Below are 18,639 nucleotides of genomic sequence, written 5' to 3' on the forward strand. Positions count from 1 at the left end.
AATTAAATTAGTACCAACATTTTATTATCATGCATAAGTAATCATATTATAATATCTATATATTAACTAAATAAAATATTATAAGATTAAAAAAAAAATAGCTCGACCAAACATGGCTAGGTGGTTTGATCCTCATATTGTTCGAGTGATATGATCATACTGACTAATATGGTACCATCGAGCGAACCTTATCGAGCAAGCCCTACATACAAGTTGAGTCCAACTTGAAGATTCTTCTGACTTATTCATTAAGGTTCTTGTAGGGGTGTTGATGAGTCGAGTTGGGCCGGTTTTATAAATATCTTTTAACACGCCTTATAGTGAGGCGACAAACATTTATGGTATCTCCACTACGGTTAGTAACCGCACTTTTTATTTCTCCTGCATGTCTCCACAAAGGTGCTTTCAAGACGTTATTTAGAATCTTTTGTTGCTATATATACCTCTGCAGTGTTCAACACAGTGGCCTCAATTTTGCCTTTATAAATATGCTCCATTTTTTCCTCATTCATACCATGTTCTTCATTGCCTTCCCATTCACAAGCAAATACAAGGTAAGTTCTAATCAAAACCATCCCTAATTTTCCCTCTTATTTTTCGTCGTCTAAATAAGTGTCGTTTTTGGCTTCGTTTTATCAGTTTTTGCGATGACTATGATGAAGAGGACCCTTCTTCTCTTTGCCGTCTTCTTGCTGCTCGTGTTTACAGATGCGACCATGCACAACGTGGTTAAGAAGAAAGATGCGCGTAAGCTAGCTCAAAGCTTTAGTGGTCAAATCCCTAAAACGGGAGTGTTCGGTGGTGTGAAATATTCTGAAGATGCTGATGTTGCTCAAGCTGACGTTGGCATGAACAACAACGAAGATGAGGACGATGAAAATCTTGGTTATAAAAACTATGGAAAGGGCTCGGATACCGAAACTCACCGTTACTTCTCAAGCGAGAAGCCATACAGACCCTAAAAAAATATATCCTGATCACCATCATCGTCGTCGTCATCTCAGCTTGCAAATTGTAAAGGAAACAAATAATGTTTTTCTCTTGTAATAAAGTGGAATGTTCAAGACACGTAAGGTTTGGCGTTTCACAGAGTGATGTTTTGTTGTGTGTTGTGAAAAAATATAATGTATTAAAAATCTTATGTTATGTTAAATGATTTGGGTCGTATGATTAATATATAAAGTTGGTGATCTTATATTAAAAACATATATTGAGTGACTTTTTCCTAATTATTTTAGTTTTATTTTTGTGTGTTAATTATAAAATTAGCGTGCATGTGTGACATGCATAGAATATTAAGTTATGTTTACTAAATATTACATTAAAATTCATGGAGAATATAAAATTAATTAATATATTTTTTCCAAATTAATAAACATGTAAAAGAATCAATGTATAGTCTATGGTTTGAAATTTGATAAATAGAGAAGAAATGATGGTACCACTGAGCAATATTAATTAATTAAAATAATCAAATCATTTGCGCGTGTATAATTAATAGAAAAGCAACTTGGCAACAGTAACGCCATCTCCAGGAATTAAAATGATTAAATTAAAACCACGAATATATTAAATATTACATAAAATAGAATATTATGGAGAGATGATAATCCAACAAAACCACAGCATCATAAGTAACTCGTATTTGTAAATGCAACATTATTATATAATAAAAATAGATAAATAAATACTATTTTCTTTTTTAAATACAACCAATTATAAAACTTTATTCGGATCATACAAAGTATACCTAAGAAATACAACCGAACATCAGACAATTTGCGTAACTGAAATTTTTAGGTGAACGAAATGAACGGTCCAGATGAACTTTAAGATCTATCTGGGGTTCTACAAATGTAAGTTAAATATATATATAAGGAAAAAAAATGACTTTGGAATAAAAAAATGACCATATATGTATCAGAGAAGCTCTCTGTGATGCATTGGGAGGTATCTAAGGTTCAAATTACAGGGTTTTTCTTCTTTCTTTTTTCTCTTTCCTTTGTTGATATTTTAGCAACAAAAATTTGAATCAATGATCGAAGGCACTTCGGACTGATAATGGCTGATCTAGGAGGGTATGGTTTCGGGATATAAGGTCGTGGTTGAAAAATAAAACAACAACACTAATGTCATCGTGAAAATGACGCCGAACCTTCTTGTCGATCTTTCGAAGATCTGAATACCGCATCTCTCGTTTTCTAGCTGCTTCTTGAAGGGCTGCCTTCACAAGCCTTTTTGCACTTCCCTGCATCAAGCCAATGGCAAAGATGACCCATCAAATGTGTTTCCGAAAATGGTTGCAAACAATTAAAGTTTTAAAAGATAGCTCGAACCTAACACATCACTCGCACCATAACATAAACACGGTAAGTATCCGAGCCAGTCGAACATTAAAGTAATGGGTAGAATATTAAATCTCAGATAGGTAGTCACCATAATTTGAAACTTATTCTCTATGATGACTAAAGAATAGAAGGTGGAAGGAAACTTACTGCACGAGGATGATTGTGGACAATATCCACAGCCTTTTCATTGGTTAGGTGTTCCCAAAGTCCATCGGATGCAAAAATAAGAAAAGAATCGTTTTGATGAAGAGGGTGAGCAAGAATCGTGGGTACTGCAGTCATTATAGGCATATTCATCGGTTCAGGAAGTCTAAATTTAGCATTGATTCTGTCAGTATTATACCGAGAATGTTTCATATAGACATCCCCAATGGACCTAGAAACCTGCATGAGATATTATCACGAACTTTGAACATATGATCACTATTCACATACGGCAGAGAACATCAAAGTGATCAAAGAAACAAACGGCAGAGAACATCAAAGTGATCAAAGGGTGCGGGTGCTCTCACAACCTACAAGAACGGCATGCAAGAGTGTGGTTGATCTGATAAAGAAAACAGCAACATTTTTATACTAAGGATCTCTATTACCCTCAAACATGCACGATAGTTACAAACGAATAGATCTCATCCCAGCTTAAACGTAAAGAAAACCTTGACGGCAAGCCTTGAAAGATGTGGTGTTTCTAATTTTATGCTAAAGCACTGGTCCAGAACCAAGCTCCTAATATCGAAGTCGACCGTGCACAGATTCAGGTCAGTTGCCTCAGATACACTATAATGATAAAAACTAGCAGGATGAAAGCTCGGGTGGTACCGGGAAATACCCGGAATTCTGAAATATGACGACCGTACACTGAGTATCATTCCCCCACACTCTGAATGTAGAAGCTCAAAAAACTTAGTGAGGGAAAAGGTTACAACATCTCCACCCCTTTATGTAACATAATACGAAACTTAAATCATCTTATACAAGCGATCCTATCAACACGAAGACAGTTCCTAAAGTTGTAAACAGGATATACCTAAAAACTACAATTTATAATAGAGAAGGTGAAAACATGAAAAACAATTGAATAGGAGGAAGTCAACAAGATACGAGATGGTCTAAACTGACACAAAACAGTAATTTTTACCTGTATAATGCCTTTCACTCTCCAAACTCCGCGCCTTTGAAACACAATTTGAGGATCGTTTGGATGCATATCTCTTAATTCATGCCTTATATCCTCAAGATTTGCATTATGCTCCGTTGATAACTGAATGGCAGCAATCTCTCCAGTGTTGCCAACTTTCCTCCCTAACACAGCACGAGAATCTCCAAGACTCGCCACGTAGAGTGTCTGCTCATGTATCACCCCTACTAGACAGCACGTCCCAACTGTTGCTATCTCGGGTCGAGTACTCCACAACTCTGACACGACGGTTGTAAACCCTTCCTCTGTTCGACGAAATGCCTCCAGGATGGTTTCACGAGTCACAACTCCTTGTTCTTCATCTGCAATTGTTGCATAAAAAATTCAAGAATGTCAACCTAGCCTGTTTATTTAGGAACGAAACAATTAAATAGAAAAGTTGAACATTCAGGAACATGTTTCAGAATTTTCAAGTTCAGCATTTTTTCCTTTTCGATATTGAAAAAGACAATACAAAGTCATGTATAATCAAAGAACACACAACGAATAGTGTTTACTGGAAATCTTGCATAATTTTTTCTAGACTACATGCTCAAAATATCGAGCGAAGTTATAGTATCATCAGCCGTCAGAGGAATCCTGTGTCTACAGATTCAATTTCAAACAAAACACAACCAAAAATTGCATTGTATTTAGCTAGCTCTATCTTCCTCAACAGCATAAGCTATAATTTGCTCGAAACTCTAGAACACCAATCAAGCGCAAACAGTAATCCATTTCCAAGGGGAAAATGAAAAAAAGAAAAATCAGCAATCCAAAAAAGAAAGAAAAAGACAATGGATCTAAGGATCAGTAAGAGCAGTGATAATGAGTAAGAAATACGGCACAAAGTAAAAAGCTCACATCCAAGTCAACAGATAAACCGAGCCGTTGAAAACTAGAGGAGAAGAAGAAGAATCGTCATCATCATAACTCATAAGTAAATACAGTAAACAAGAGTTACAGAAAAGAAGGGGAGTGGAAAATGACAAACCCCGAAAACGCCTAAACAAGTTGTTGCAGACATATCGAGCGGCGTCGGGGCCGCCGTGGCCATCGTAGATTCCGACGAAGGTACCAAAAGGACCAGATTCAATCTGGCTCTGGTCCTCAAGCACCTGGTTGGCCTGAACGACGGCCATGGAAAAATCACCGGAAGCATACTTGCCATAATCATAGAACCAGAGTAAGCTATCCTTAGAATCTTTGCCACCACAATTGGTTCCAATGACTCCAACAGAGCTCAAATTTTCACCACCACGCCCGAATGGCTTCCAACAAAGAGAGAGCAGATTCATCAATCCCCGGAGCATCCCACATCTCTCAGAAATGAAAACCCCCAATTCAGAACCCTAGAACCTTGTAGTTGAGGGGCAAATGGAACCCTAGGAACTAGAAAAGAGAAAGATAAAGCGTGAAATTTGGGAGATTAAGGAGCAGAGTTGAAGATTTGTGTTCGGTAGTAGAGGAACAGAGAAGGTCTTCGCCTCATTCTCTTGTGGGGAGGGGAATCCCTCTGTTGCCTCTGTTATTGTCAATGTCCTTCTCTCTCTCTCTTCTTTTTTTAATTTTTATTGTTGGAGCCAACCTTAACAATTTCCGCTAAGAGGTTGTTTAATATTTTAATCATATTTTAAAACAAATTAAACATATAATTAAGTTTATAATTACACTAATTAAACATAGTTTCTTAGATAATTCGAATAAAAAGAGTGAAAAATTAAAAAAAATAAAAATAAAAAAAAAATGATTTCCTTTCCTTTTCTTTTCTTGTTTTTCAAAATACATCTCAAACTCAGCCGCGTTTTCTTCCTCTCTCTCTCTCTAAAATCGCGTCACGTTACACGTTTTCTCTTCCTGGGCTTGGCTGGGCTTTCTTGTCTTTGGGCTTGACCCATCCCCTTCGGCCCAATACTTTGAAACGTGGGCCCGCATAATATAAATTGTATGGTGGACAAGACATAAAATGGTCGAGTAACCTAATGTTTTGTCATATTGTTTGGAATAATATTTATATATTATAAAAATGTATAGCAAAGTAAGAACGTGAGCAATTGATAAAGGTGAATGATTTTTTGAAATGAGATTATATAATATTCAAATGATTAGTTAAATTAAGGTGGTATGCGTATGGGCGTACGTATGCATGTGGCTGCTTCACGTGGCGGCCACCTTTTGATTGTCTTTTTTTCTTTTTTTTCTAGAATTATTACGGAAAACAGGGTTTTTTTTTATATTATTATTATATGTTTTTTGTTTGCATTTTATAATTTACTTTATTTAAATATTATTTTTCATACTCATCTTCCATGAACTCTTTCAATTTAATGACATTTATTGAGCTTTGCATTTTCAACTAATATGTTCATTGGATCTTTAAATCGTTGAAAACGAGTTAATTCATTTAATAACAAAAATAGAACAATTAAATATAATTCTATAATTATGGTTGTTATATTTTCTGTGGCATAAAATTATTATTAATTGATTAAATATTTTTTCAACTAATAAAATGACCTATTAATTTTTATTAATTTTAAAAGCAAATATAGTTATCTATATTTTATAAATTTATAAAATATTAATTTTGCTTCTAATATTGATGTATTTTCATAAATTTATTAGAGCAAGGCATGAAGTAACCAATTATATGGATGTGAGTTGGGCCTCTTCTTAACCATCCAATCATTTTATTTGGGCTAAATATTTTTTTCAAAAAGCATTTGGGCTAACTTTACAGTTTTGTCATTTATACATCTCAAAGATTCTCACCTAATTAAAAACATTATTTAAGGTGATTAGTACGATGATCTCCTTCTCATATACGAGTTCCATACTATGTTCATATTATATGTTTTTTTTTCTCAATAGTGGTCCCCACGTAGAATATTAACTTTTATATATTTTTTTTTCTAACGTACCTAAATTTGTTGTCACACTTGTTTTAATTTTATTGCTTTAACCAAAAGTGAAAATCCTTAAATTATATTTTTAGTTATATTTTGTCTTTTTCAAGTATATAATTTATAAAATATAAACTAATTTCAAATATAGTTACTAAAAAGTCATAATCAAATCTCATATTTAGTGTAATTGAACTCTAAAATAATATTTTTTTTTTCTTGACCGTTCAAGTCCCAAAAAAGTATGCAAAAATGGGTTATGCCACCAACCCTAAACCTCACGTCTCTACCAACAAACACACCAAGCGAATATGCAAGAAGTTGGTATGTATTACTCGAAGCCACAACTCCAACTCCAACTCTGATAGTTAAAACTAATTTAGAAGAAGATATAATATGGTAAGAGAAGGGAAATAGAGACATGACTAAGCAAGGGGCTGTGGTACCATCGTGTTTGGCTATTGATACCTCTGAACCAACTTCTTGAGTAGCCAAGATATTGAACAGCTTGGGTCCTCCATTCTCCCCTTCTTCCCTACACTCCCACATCCTTGAACAGATTACATTTGTTTATTTCATGTCACAAATCCCAAAAATCGTTCACTTTTTTTTTTTTTTTTTTTTTTTTTTTTTTGTTTATGCCCAAAATCAATCATTCATTCAAAATATTATCGAGATTTAATTTCGTTTTAAAAAAAATAAAATGAACAAAACCCATTCATTCCTGGCTAGACACGTCAAAAGCTGCTTGCAGATCCCGATGCGTCTTCTCCATTAATGCCTTGAAAATGGCAGAAACATGCGTACCGTTACCACCGTTACTACTGCTACTGCTCCAGCTACAATTTTCAGTTTCACTTCCACTGAACCTCCCGACCCTAACGCGCCCCTCCGAATACGCCTTGCAAGCTGCCAGAATCCCCTTCCCTCGCTGTCTGAAGTAATCTCTTACAAATTCCTCGAAATTCTTCGGCGGATTCTGTATCAATCGCATCGTCATCTTGCAGCAGAATAGGTACGCTTCCTTGTTGTACGCGTCCGAGTAAATCTCCGCCTCCGCTGCCTCGTCCAGTTCCGGTTCGTTGAAGTACGGCCTCTCGTTCAGCACCAGCGCTTGAATCGATATCAGAATCTGAAGCACTGTTGAAATCGCCGGATTCCAGCGCTCTTCCTTTTTTCCGTCCCAGGTATTGATCAAACTCAAACACACATAGCCGTCTTCGTACAGGTTAGGGTTCAATCGCAGTCCGTAGGAGTGGTAGTACACAATCGGAGGACTGATCGGATAATCGGAACTGAACGCCAGGTCGAAGAAGAACAATCCGTCGTGATACGGAGTTCCAGCCGGACCGACAATCACGGCTCGTAGAAGATCGATTCTCTCCTCGTAAGCGCGAACGAAAATCGATTCCGGAAGATTCCTCTCCAGAATCTTCCACTCTCGCATGATCTTCTTCGAGACATCCGATCCAATGCAGTTGGGGAACAAGTTGGAGTGAGCGTAATGGTGATCGGAGAAATCCGTGACAATATCAAATCGTTTGAACGGCGTCGATCTCTCAGGTTCGAGGGCGGTGGGCGGTTGTTTGTCTTCGGCGTCGTGGGAATAGCAGAGAGCGGAAGCCATTTTTTTTTAGGTGAAGAGAATGGTTCGAAACGACGGAGGGGATGGGTCGTTTTAAGAGAGTGACGCGGAAACAAATGGATTTGGCGGTGTGTGGAAACGGAGTCAGCTTTGTCTTGCATCCAATGGCTATTTATGGGGTAAAGGAATCACGGGGTGATTGGGATTTTTATTAATAAAAAGGGGGAATTACAAAAATAGCAGAAATATGGTATGCCTTTTTTTTACCCTTCTTTTGAAATTACTTTCTATTTTTGAAGCTGTCACGTGCACCTTTCAAACATCTTATTCCATTTGTTCTTATAATCTTTTTTTTTTTTTTTTTTTTTTTTTTTTTTTTATAAATAATTTTATAATTTGTTCATGCCGACATTTTTTTTAAAATGCAAATAATAAGCAAGGGACTGAACTCAATTAGAAAATAAAATATTTAATATAATTTAATCTAAAGGACCTTTTGCTAAATATGTTAAACACTGGGGGCCTCTCCGAGAAGACACGTCGCAATTCTTTTATTTGCAACCGTACCCTTTCCAACGCAGCTAAAGCCAACTGCATCTCTTTGCTTGCGTACCCAAATCTGTTCGCTTCGCACCATCCATCCATGGCTTTAGTTTTATTTAATTTAATTTAATTTAATTTAATTTAATTTAATTTAATTTAACGTGATTTGTCTCCGACAACTCACTATCCTTTTTTCTTTTACATTATTTAATTCCCCTCTCTCTACACATTTTAAAATAATTTATTTCCTGTTTAAATTATATATTTAGCCTATATAATTTAATAGATTAAAAAATTTAATAGATTCTTGATTTTTTTTTTCTTTTGTTAGACAAGATTCCTAAATTATTGGACATCTTTCGCAAACTTATTGGACGTAGAAATTAAATATCTATATATAATATTATATTATATGAAACACATAACCCTAATTTATGCCTAATAGAGTACGGGATACATTAAAAAAAAAAAAAAAAAAAAAAAAAAAAAAAAAAAGACTTAGATATAGGTATAAAATAAAACTTGAAGGACAAAAATAAAATCATATAAACTATTTTTAAAAATTTTAAGATGTATAGGACGAGTATTGACCTTTTATTTATAAGCGACAAATTACTCTTCTGAGTTTTTACCAACGGACAAAATATAGACTTGATTGAGGTCGAGTGGAATGATATATAAGTTAATTACTGGAAGAAGTATGTATGGAATTTTTTAAAAGATAAAAAGGTGGGTAAAAAGGAGGAATGAGGCATACACTTGGATCCAATGAATATGCGTTGGTAGGTTTGCAATTAAAAGGTGTGGATTCGGCCTAATTGCAGAGACGGGAAATGGGTGATGAATCCACTGCGCAATACGCACGCCCTGTCTCTATCCTGTCTCTATTCCTCATGGTACCAAGCATATATCCCTAAATTATACACAAAATAGGTTGCCACCAACGGCATGGGATTTAATGCAACGGGATATTCACATAATAGATGGAGGCAAACAAGTTCTGCTATGTTCAGTAAAAATGCCTATGAAATAGCACTACGAACCTCGAGCTATCCAACGATGACAAACCCTTCTTAACTGGAATCGAGTTTAGTTAGTTGTATCGTAAGAATCGTCGAGTTGAGCTAAGCAAATTAATTGACCATTATTGATCTTCTTTTATAATCTTGAATATCCGTAAGAGATTTACACACTTCAACTAGGATGCTAAGTTTTAAATAGATAGCCACCTCGATTTGAACTTTGTTTACTTTTAAGTCCTATATTACTTACACGACCCTTTTCTTACTGTCAGTTCAATCGAGGGTGGGACTCACAAATTATTGATGAAGTAGGGTTCTCACCTACTCACCTACTCCCTCAAACGTGAAAAAGAACTTTGTTGAACCCTTTTAAAGTACCACACCAACACCTACCCACTTCAACTTTGTCTTGTATATTTTAGTTTTATTGGTTTTGAATACTTTGGTGGTGAGATCTAACATGGTTGGAGTTTTGGTGGTGAGATCTAACATAGTTGGAGAGGAGAATGAAACATTTTTTTAGAAAGATGTTGAAACTTCTGACTAGCATACACATTTTAAAAACCTTAAGAAGAACCCCGAAAGAAAATACCTAAAGAAGACAATATCTACTCCTCGTGAATTTGAATGAATTTGAGGGGACTGCTATTTGAAACAAATGCTATTTGAAACAAATGAAACAGAGGCTTCTGACCCACTAGAATAAATTACAGATGTAAATGAAAGTAGGGAGGAATCTACTGACCGTTGAGGAAACTACATGTTCTTGGAGGTCCGACCAGCTATGAATTCCGGCATTTTCTGAAATTGTTCTTTGGTCATTCCATTGTAATACTCATGAGCTCTCTCCTGCATCAACAAAACAACCAGCCAGTTGCAAAAACTGCTTCAAATTTATGCTGAGTTCATGATTGAACCGTTGACCTTTCAAGATGGAAAGCTTGTCCACACTCAAATGTTAGTACCAATTTGGAGATAAACTTAGAGTTTTAGAAGATGTCAGAATGAGAATTTCAAGGTTCAATAATCAACAGCTTCGGGAAGGCAATTACCTTTTCCAGAGCAAGAGCTTGGCCAAGATCCAGCTTCAGGCCATCGTTAATGGCCGACTTGTTCTTTAAAATGGCCTCTGCAACCTCTCTAGATTTCTTCAACAATTCAACTCCTTCAACCACCTGATTTACCAAACTCCTTTACTCTGCTTCCTCTGCAGTTAGAGGCATCGCCGTTAGGGATGCTTCACGACCTTTGTTTACTCCGATTGTTGGTGGAAGTTTCTGAGATAACCCTCATGAAGGGAATATCCCAAATCTGCATAATCCTAGCTACTATTATCAGCAAGAATCGCTCCATCGCACAAAACAAGAGTGAACTAAGTAAAATGACAAACCTAGCATGAGTATCGACGAACTTAGCTCCTTTCGCAGTGATGAGCATGTCACAGGCCAACGCGATCTCAAACGCGGCGGTGATGGCGAAGCCTGCAATCAATCACTCCGATGATCGGATTCCGGCAACGTTCCATATGCACGACCGGATTGTATTCAACATCCTTCACATCTCCCTTAAACACGTCCTCCGCGGCAGTAAAACGCTCGTCCTGATCCAGAGAGCACGATGAGCCGAACGGACTCGTCGCTGTCCAAGCTCTTAAACGCCTGAGCCAAATCCTTCATCATCGGCCTCGTTAACGAATTCAGAGACCTCGGACGGTTGATAGTAAGGCACGCGATTGCATTTGGTTCTCGGTTTACGAGGATGAGATTTTCCCGCCAAGAACGATCGATTAGGGCCAAGATATTGGAAACGAGCAAACGGAGATTGCATTAAAAAGTGGTGCGGCATGGAACTGGATGAGGTATGGAGTGATTCTTAGATGATTGCGTGTTGGGAAACGAGCAAATCTTGAGAAACGATCAAATCTCATCGTTGACGTTAACCTCCATCGGCGCAATGGCAAAGGTGCAACAGCAACAGACAACACTGAAATCAACTCGAAATTGTGTTTCTTCTTTTATTGAGTCCTTCGAACTTCGGATTTTTCTATTTTGTTGGGAGAAATTTACGTACAATTCTCTTATCATATCTTAATTCATTGTCCCCTCAAATCAAATTAGTCTAATAAATTAGATATCAATACGATTGGGCTTACTTTTATTATTGGGCTTGTATTTGGGCTTTCTATTTCCATGGACGCCTCTTTTCTCTGTACACGTCTCAGCAAGTTACTCACGGTCGCCGAGAAGGAACTGAGGGTTTGCTGGTGTTTGCTCCTCGCCGTCGCTGATTTGTTTCGATTCTCAGAAGAGGCGTGACAAGTTCTATCGTCTTTGCAAATCACCACAATTACTGTTACGCCGTTCGTTCCAGAGCACAGCGCTGAACAATCAGTGACTGACTTTTACAGAAAATGGAAGGTGGAGACGATGGAATCGAGATGCTGGTGGATTCTAAGGACATGCAGCAACAGAGCAAGGCTCTCGATAAGCTCACTGATCGCGTTGAAGACCGTCAACTCGATTCCACTCGTGTTCAAGAGGTATTTGCTTCTACCTTTTGGCTTAGAATAGGAAGGAATTGAATTGACTAGCAATTTAGCTAACCTAATGATTGAATTTGGGAGACTTTGTTTAGAGAGACTTTGTTTTTCTTCCTAGATTTTGTTCTATCAGTTCCTTTTAATTTACGCTGTTTCGATGCTCATGAAAAATTAATTGCGTGTGTTCTTGTTTTGCGATTGGTGGCATGCAATGGCATCGATCGCGGCATCGGCTGAAGCCGATCGGAACGCTATGATATTGAGGTAAATGGTGAAGGCCATGTTATGATACTTTTTTTTGGTTACTAAGCGACTTGGAATTGTTGGCAAATAATGAGTTCCTTCACATCATTGGGAAATATGCATGTTATATCTTATACACATAGTAGTCGCCCATTCAGAAAGGAAAAATCGGATTTATCGAATGAGTATTCGTAAAATTGTTTATTGATATTGGATTTGATCATTGCAATGAATTGTTACTTGTTTATTAAGTATTTAGCATGGAGTGTTTACTAAGAAGTAGTAGTTGTTGTCTTTGCTTCTTTCAGAGAGAAAGAGCTAGCAGCTGTCAAGATAAATGCAGCTGAGGTTGACATAATCGCAAGCGAACTTGAGGTTAAATTAACATTTTTTTTGCCATGTTTCTCATGTTCAATGTAGATATAACAGCTTATCTAATCCATCCCCGGATCTGTTGTTGTAATGTTTACAGTTGGACAAGAAGATTGTCGAGAGAACCTTGCGAGAGCACGAAGGCGACGCGGTTGCTGCTGTACGCCATTTACTGTGCTGACCTCTGTATTCTTCACTACTTCAAGGTTTACGGGGTAAACTTTTCTGAGAATCAATCATAGAACCATAGGATTTGTGGCGGAAATGCACTTTGTGTGCTTCATTTTTTTTCTCTCTTTTTTGAGAACTCTGCAAACCTTTAACGTGATTTCTAATCCTTGTGGAACACATCAGATTGCCTTTAAGCCATTTGGCGAACTGGTAGGTGTTGTAGGATAAGGACTCAATATGTTCACGGGTTTGGTTTGCCATTGCCCCCATTAATGATTCCTTTAAAGATGAGAAGTTTTATTATGGAAACCAAACAGAAGAGTCCAAAACGAAGAGGAGGAGGATGACCGACAAGGCTGTTTCCACCACAAATACAAATACAAATACAAATACAAATACAAATACAAATACAAATACAAATACAAATACAAATACAAATACAAATACAAATACAAATACAAATACAAATACAAATACAAATACAAATACAAATACAAATACAAATACAAATACAAATACAAATACAATACAATGAGAGAGAGAAAGAAAAGAAAAGAATTGTGGCAGTTTGTGCTTTCAATCTTTGTACAACTTTTTGAGAAGTGGTCTGAAACTCATTTACACCAACTGGGTGACATTTTAACATATTCCCAATCAAGACAACAACACTGCCTACCCGACAACAAAAACCCTCTTCCTCCCAAAAAAAAAATAAAAATGTTTTTTTTTTCTTTTTATATATAAAATTATTATTATGATACTTTACTTTATAAAAGAAGGGGAAGAAAAAAAAAAGACACCACCCACCCATCACCACCACCACCACCACCACCACCATGAAGCTCAGCCCAGCTGATAAGAGACACTGCCACTCTGAGAAGTCTTTTTGGTTTCTCCAAATGGCAAACCATACATTACCATAATGGGAGGGGAAGTCCTTTAAACCTATGCTCTGCTCTCACCAACTATCAACCACTTATAAGAACTTTTTCAAGTCTCTTTTGGGGTTTTATGTTTCCTTTTGAGGGTTATTATCTCCACCAAAACGAGCTGCCTGTAATTGACTAGCAAACTTCCTCTGCACCTCTCTCAGCCTTTCTATCAGACCCTGGAATGATGGCCGGTTTGCAGGTTCGCTGTTGTTCACACATAACAAACTGCACGTGAACTCGTTTGATAATCATTTTGGTTTTCTTTTTTTTTTTTTTTCATTTTCAGACAACCCAGAAGAAACCATAATGGAGTAAGTAAAGAAACGATAAAAAAGAAAGAAAAAAAAAAAAAAAACATGTGTGGTGTGTACCTGTGCCAGCAGCTTTCAATTATAGAAGCCCATTGAGGATCCACGTCTTTGGGGATTTCAAGTCGTTGGTTCATGAATCCAACAGCACCAATTACCTACGTATTCTGAGAATTGTCAAAAAGATATGCAATGCCATAACATGAATAATGCAAATCTGGTTATACTTAATGAAAATAAATTAGCACCTGCATTGAATTGAGATTTTCCCAAGGGATCTTCTCGGTTGCAAGCTCCCATAATATCACTCCAAAACTATATATGTCCGACCTGTATATTCCAATCACAATCAAACCATTTGCCTTTCAGTTTCATAATTCAGAATACAAAGAAGCGCTACCCAAAATGGAAACAACATACTTCTCATCTGAGGGCTCATTGCGAAGAACTTCAGGTGCCATCCATTGAGGCTACAGCAATGAAAATGGTATGGGGAATTAATGTTTGCATCACAAACCAGAGATTCTAGAATCGAATGTCCAATGCAAGCAACTAGCAAACAACAAAATGCCAGGATTACCGTGCCCTTTCCCGTCTTCGTAGTTAGATAAGTCTCGTGCTTAAGTCGAGATAAACCAAAATCTCCAACCTGCAGGAGTGATAAAAAAATTAGTATTATGTACATTGATTCAAACAAGTAGATTAGTAGGACACAACAGCATACCTTCACAGTCCAATTTCTATCAATTAACAGGTTCGACGATTTCAAATCTCGGTGAATAATAGGCGGATTGCAATGATGAAGATAGTTCATGCCACGTGCCTATTAAAAGGACAATATATGTAAACGATGAAATAGCATGAAATGACTAAAGATTCATAAGAATTGTTTGTCAATAATTAGATGAATTCATAAAGTTAGCAATATGGAAAGCTTAAAGAACATGGCGAGAAGACATTTTTCAATGCAGAATCACTCATTATGCTAGGAAAGGTTGAAAGCAACAAAATGTCTGGAGATACTCACAATGTCCAAAGCCATATGAACACGGCGTCTCCAATCTAATTTGCCTGCGTTCCTCTGTAGTAAACGAAACAAACTTCCACTGTTTTTTTATCGGTACCAGACATTTCAATCAGCCTATGGAGAATGCTTCGGAAACATAAACAAAAAATGTTAAACCAAGATTGGTAGTGGAGAACGAACCGTGGGAGGAATTCCGTGACTATGCAAAGACGCTGAGGCGAAGTCACAACTCCCATAAAGAGAAGAATGTTCGGGTGTCGGAGTTTTTTCATCAGGGATACCTTCATAAAGTCGAAGTTAGCTCGAAGAATAGACATTTTATTGCCCGCAGGCAGACCATGGCAGAGAAGTTAGTTAGCTCTAAAGAGAGAAGCTTGCATACCTCCTGTCTGAAGGAGAGAATCACATCATCTGAATACTCTTGTTTGGAGAACACTTTAACGGCAACGTCCTGCAAGAACAGTTCAAATCGACATTCAAAAATCGATATTACAAAAGTTCCTAATGAATCTGATAATCCCAGATGACACAACACCACAATTGAAGCAATTGAAAGGATAAGCGAACATACTGATCCATACCACAGCGCATGATAGACAGTTCCACAAGAACCTGCAGAGATGAAGGCAAGTCATGCATTAAAATCTGAATTTCGGACGAATAGTTTTACGAGCTCCTGAATTGTGTCCCAAAGATGGTAAAGCTGAAACAAAATGGTGTATGCATACACAACCCAATCACTCCAAAGACCATCACATACCTTGCCCTATTTGCTCCCCAATAGTAAGGTCTTCCCACAAGATTTCAAAATCCAAGCAGTCTGTTTCCGAGTCGACCTTGTTGACAGCACTACTACTGGTACTTCCACAGCTACTGGCACTGCTTGTGCTGTTAACATTGAACGATGACCAGGATCCCGAGGCCTCGTTATTGGCTGCTCGATGACCGTCGTTTTGCTGCATTTCTGGTCTCCCAGATGGAGAGCAACTCTTATGATTTGCTGGTTCAGCTTCTTGATCATTTTGTAACCAAGGCCAGGCAAAACGGCCTGCCCTTGCTTCAGATCCTCCTTCCTGCTCGGTCCCTTTCCACGGCCACGATAAGCCCTTCTTAGCAATCCACTCTTCTGCTTTTGAGGATAACATCTTCTGAATGGTAGGCTTTCCTTTAACCTCATCATCATGATTCCTGACCTGTTTGCCAGATAATTGCTCTTCAACCTGGGAAAACTCACCATGCGTCGTGGAATCTCCACGAGGTGTGCTAGCTCCACTTGAATTTGCGTCCTCCCGATGGTCACGAAGAGTTGCATCTGGAAAGCCATGATCAGAGTGATAACCATCTCCGCTTCCACCTTCACGATCCAAGCTGTTTTCTCCAGTTCGAATTTTGGACTTGACTTTGTTGCTTACCTTTGATGCCTGTCTCAGAGTTGCAAACTATCAAGATGCGCACACAACAACAAATCACAGAAAAATGGAACCAAAAGACTAACCAAGTTTGATAACTTTGAAGCAATTGCTACTTGCAGAGGCTGCTGAGGATCAAGACCAAGTTTAGTTGAAACCGTGCTTCTTGATCGGACAATGCTTGAATCTGCATCCTGCTGTTTAGAACCTGCTGCTAAAGGAATCTTCAACTCTTGAAATGGCCGTGAGTCGCTCGATATACAGATGATCCCGACCAATACACCATCATCGTAGAAGGGAGTGTCGGTGGCAACAACTATAAACTTCTGCCCCATCTTGTTCTTCACAGGGAAGTGACCAGTCCAATGCTTACCCGCCATAACACGAAGAATTACATCATTTGCAAAGGCAAAGTCCTCAGAGTCTACTAGAAGCGCAATGCCATCCTGGCCGAGAGCCTCCGCCGCAGAATATCCATACACGATTTCAGCAGCTCGGTTCCTACATAGATTAATATTCTGAAAAATCACTTCCCAAAGAAAATTACAAAGCAAGAAAACGAAGCAATATCCAGGAAGCTATCGAATGAATCATCAATCTAATCTAAAAACGGAAAGAATTGTCACGAGAAGATAGTCAACGGAAAGGGGCAGCGCACCAGTAAATTATGCGATAATTTAGGTCTAAAATATGAACAGACTGTCCCATTGACTGCAAGATATTGAGATACTGTTTGTTGGTGAAATTAACGGCGGCGGGGCCAGAGCCGCCGCTGGTTCCGACTCCGGCGGCGGCATTCGAGGGTTCACAAGTCCTACTCTCCCTCTGAAGTGGAGAAGAATGCCGAAACGAGGAAGAGCCTTTCTTCCACGCGGCCGCGGCGCTGTCTGAACCTCCAGCAGCGCCACCTCTCCTCTGAGCCGCAGCAAATCTAGAGCGCTGAGGCGATATCGATTGAGAACGCTGATGGTGATGATGATGATACTGGATTTGGTGGTCAGAGTTCGAGTCAGCGGAAGTTCCAGAGAGAAGAAATTTGGACATTTCCTTCTTGAGATGGGCTTGACCCTCCTCCAGCTCTTGGATCTTCCTCAGAAGCTCCTCTGCTGGTGGAGTTCCCATAAAAACCAACAACAACGGATCAATACAACAACAACACTCCCACCGCGTATTCTTGGAGATCAAAACAAAAACAACAGCAACAAAAAAACAATGTTCAAAGAAACAAAACACAGAAACTAGAACAAATAATGCTCCCTATTGCAGTTGCAAAGCCCTGCACCAGATTCAAACTACTCCTTCCCCTTCAATCTACCTTTGATCTTTCAAATCTCTTCCTTGTTCAAAAATGAGCATGAACAAGCACAAAGATAAAGAGATTTCAGTTTGTACCAAGACAAAAAAAAAAAAAAAAAAAAAAAAAAAAAGGAAAACGAAAATCAACCAATTCCGTTGAACCCAGGGATTAAGGACCTCTAAGAACAAAAACTAGATACCCAATCCAATCCCCCATGTTCTTACTGGTGGCCGAGTCAATCGCTGAGACTGAATTGATAGAATGAAGGGTTTCCTCCTGATGGGTCAAGAACCTTCTCTCCCTTTTACTTTAGCCTTCCTCCAGAGCTCCGCCTCCTTTTTTAAAAATAAAAATAATCCCAACTGAAAAAAAATGGAAATGGAGCTTATTTTTCTTTTATATATATATATATTTGGAAATTTCACTTTAGTCATTCTACTTTAAAAAGAAAGAAAAAAAAAAACAATAATAATTTCGTTTCAAAAATATATAATAGCGAGTGACCGGTCGTGGCGAATCACACACCTCCAATTTTTCACTTTTTATTTTTATTATTACGGCCCCGAATTTCTCTCTCTGGTCGGAATTTCCAAAAAGTTCCCTATTTTTCTCTCTCTTTGTTTTTTTTTCAATTAAACAAATTATAAAAAAAACTATTTCCACGTGGTCTTCTTCTACTCAATTTGAATGTCAAAATTTAGTAGATTGTTGAGATTTACGAGAAGGCTTCAGGTCATACACTCAAATGCTTAGAATGTCAGTA

The 18,639-nt window shown here is 37.8% G+C and overlaps 3 protein-coding genes, 1 long non-coding RNA gene, 1 other non-coding gene and 1 pseudogene across 10 annotated transcripts; 2 read left to right on the plus strand and 4 right to left on the minus strand.

The window, feature by feature from the left end:
• The first annotated feature begins 468 nt into the window (after positions 1-468).
• LOC147787386 (uncharacterized) lies at positions 469-1,208 on the plus strand. The gene is made up of 2 exons (XR_015413568.1): positions 469-554; positions 640-1,208. It is a non-coding gene; the product is annotated as an uncharacterized LOC147787386 (long non-coding RNA).
• Positions 1,209-1,676: 468 nt separating this feature from the next.
• LOC111779402 (putative protein phosphatase 2C 42) lies at positions 1,677-5,100 on the minus strand. The gene is made up of 4 exons (XM_023659573.2): positions 4,520-5,100; positions 3,487-3,848; positions 2,496-2,732; positions 1,677-2,248 (listed from the first exon to the last, which is right to left on the minus strand). The coding sequence occupies exons 1-4, from the start codon at positions 4,836-4,838 to the stop codon at positions 2,033-2,035; spliced, it is 1,134 nt and encodes a 377-aa protein (XP_023515341.2). The 5' UTR covers positions 4,839-5,100; the 3' UTR covers positions 1,677-2,032.
• Positions 5,101-6,854: 1,754 nt separating this feature from the next.
• On the minus strand, positions 6,855-8,094 carry LOC111778700 (putative ubiquitin-conjugating enzyme E2 25). Its single transcript, XM_023658673.2, has one exon. The coding sequence runs from the start codon at positions 8,053-8,055 to the stop codon at positions 7,147-7,149; it is 909 nt and encodes a 302-aa protein (XP_023514441.2). The 5' UTR covers positions 8,056-8,094; the 3' UTR covers positions 6,855-7,146.
• A 920-nt stretch (positions 8,095-9,014) lies between these two features.
• Positions 9,015-11,401, minus strand: LOC111778951 (putative enoyl-CoA hydratase 1, peroxisomal pseudogene; annotated as a pseudogene). Its single transcript, XR_015413433.1, has 3 exons — positions 10,969-11,401; positions 10,631-10,889; positions 9,015-10,427 (listed from the first exon to the last, which is right to left on the minus strand). The product of XR_015413433.1 is annotated as a putative enoyl-CoA hydratase 1, peroxisomal pseudogene (transcript).
• Positions 11,402-11,770: 369 nt separating this feature from the next.
• Positions 11,771-13,080, plus strand: LOC111779059 (uncharacterized). Its single transcript, XR_015413422.1, has 3 exons — positions 11,771-12,381; positions 12,669-12,735; positions 12,833-13,080. It is a non-coding gene; the product is annotated as an uncharacterized LOC111779059 (transcript).
• Positions 13,081-13,449: 369 nt separating this feature from the next.
• On the minus strand, positions 13,450-18,259 carry LOC111778099 (uncharacterized). 5 transcript variants are annotated; one of them, XM_087119178.1, is made up of 14 exons: positions 18,101-18,259; positions 17,238-17,685; positions 16,666-17,080; positions 15,931-16,591; positions 15,742-15,782; positions 15,553-15,621; positions 15,351-15,451; positions 15,171-15,249; positions 14,868-14,966; positions 14,724-14,792; positions 14,564-14,613; positions 14,392-14,473; positions 14,207-14,301; positions 13,450-14,039 (listed from the first exon to the last, which is right to left on the minus strand). In XM_087119178.1, the coding sequence occupies exons 2-14, from the start codon at positions 17,621-17,623 to the stop codon at positions 13,913-13,915; spliced, it is 2,274 nt and encodes a 757-aa protein (XP_086975304.1). In that variant the 5' UTR covers positions 17,624-17,685; positions 18,101-18,259; the 3' UTR covers positions 13,450-13,912. The 5 variants fall into 5 exon arrangements, 4 of the variants coding, with proteins under 4 accessions (XP_086975304.1, XP_086975305.1, XP_086975303.1 ...); XM_087119179.1 differs by having other exon boundaries at positions 17,238-17,682; positions 18,101-18,251; XM_087119177.1 differs by having other exon boundaries at positions 17,238-17,752; positions 18,101-18,248.
• Positions 18,260-18,639: the final 380 nt, after the last annotated feature.

Source organism: Cucurbita pepo, chromosome 17, assembly GCF_057944985.1.
Source record: "Cucurbita pepo subsp. pepo isolate OVF chromosome 17, ASM5794498v1, whole genome shotgun sequence".
In the NCBI taxonomy this organism is placed as follows: Eukaryota; Viridiplantae; Streptophyta; class Magnoliopsida; order Cucurbitales; family Cucurbitaceae; genus Cucurbita; species Cucurbita pepo.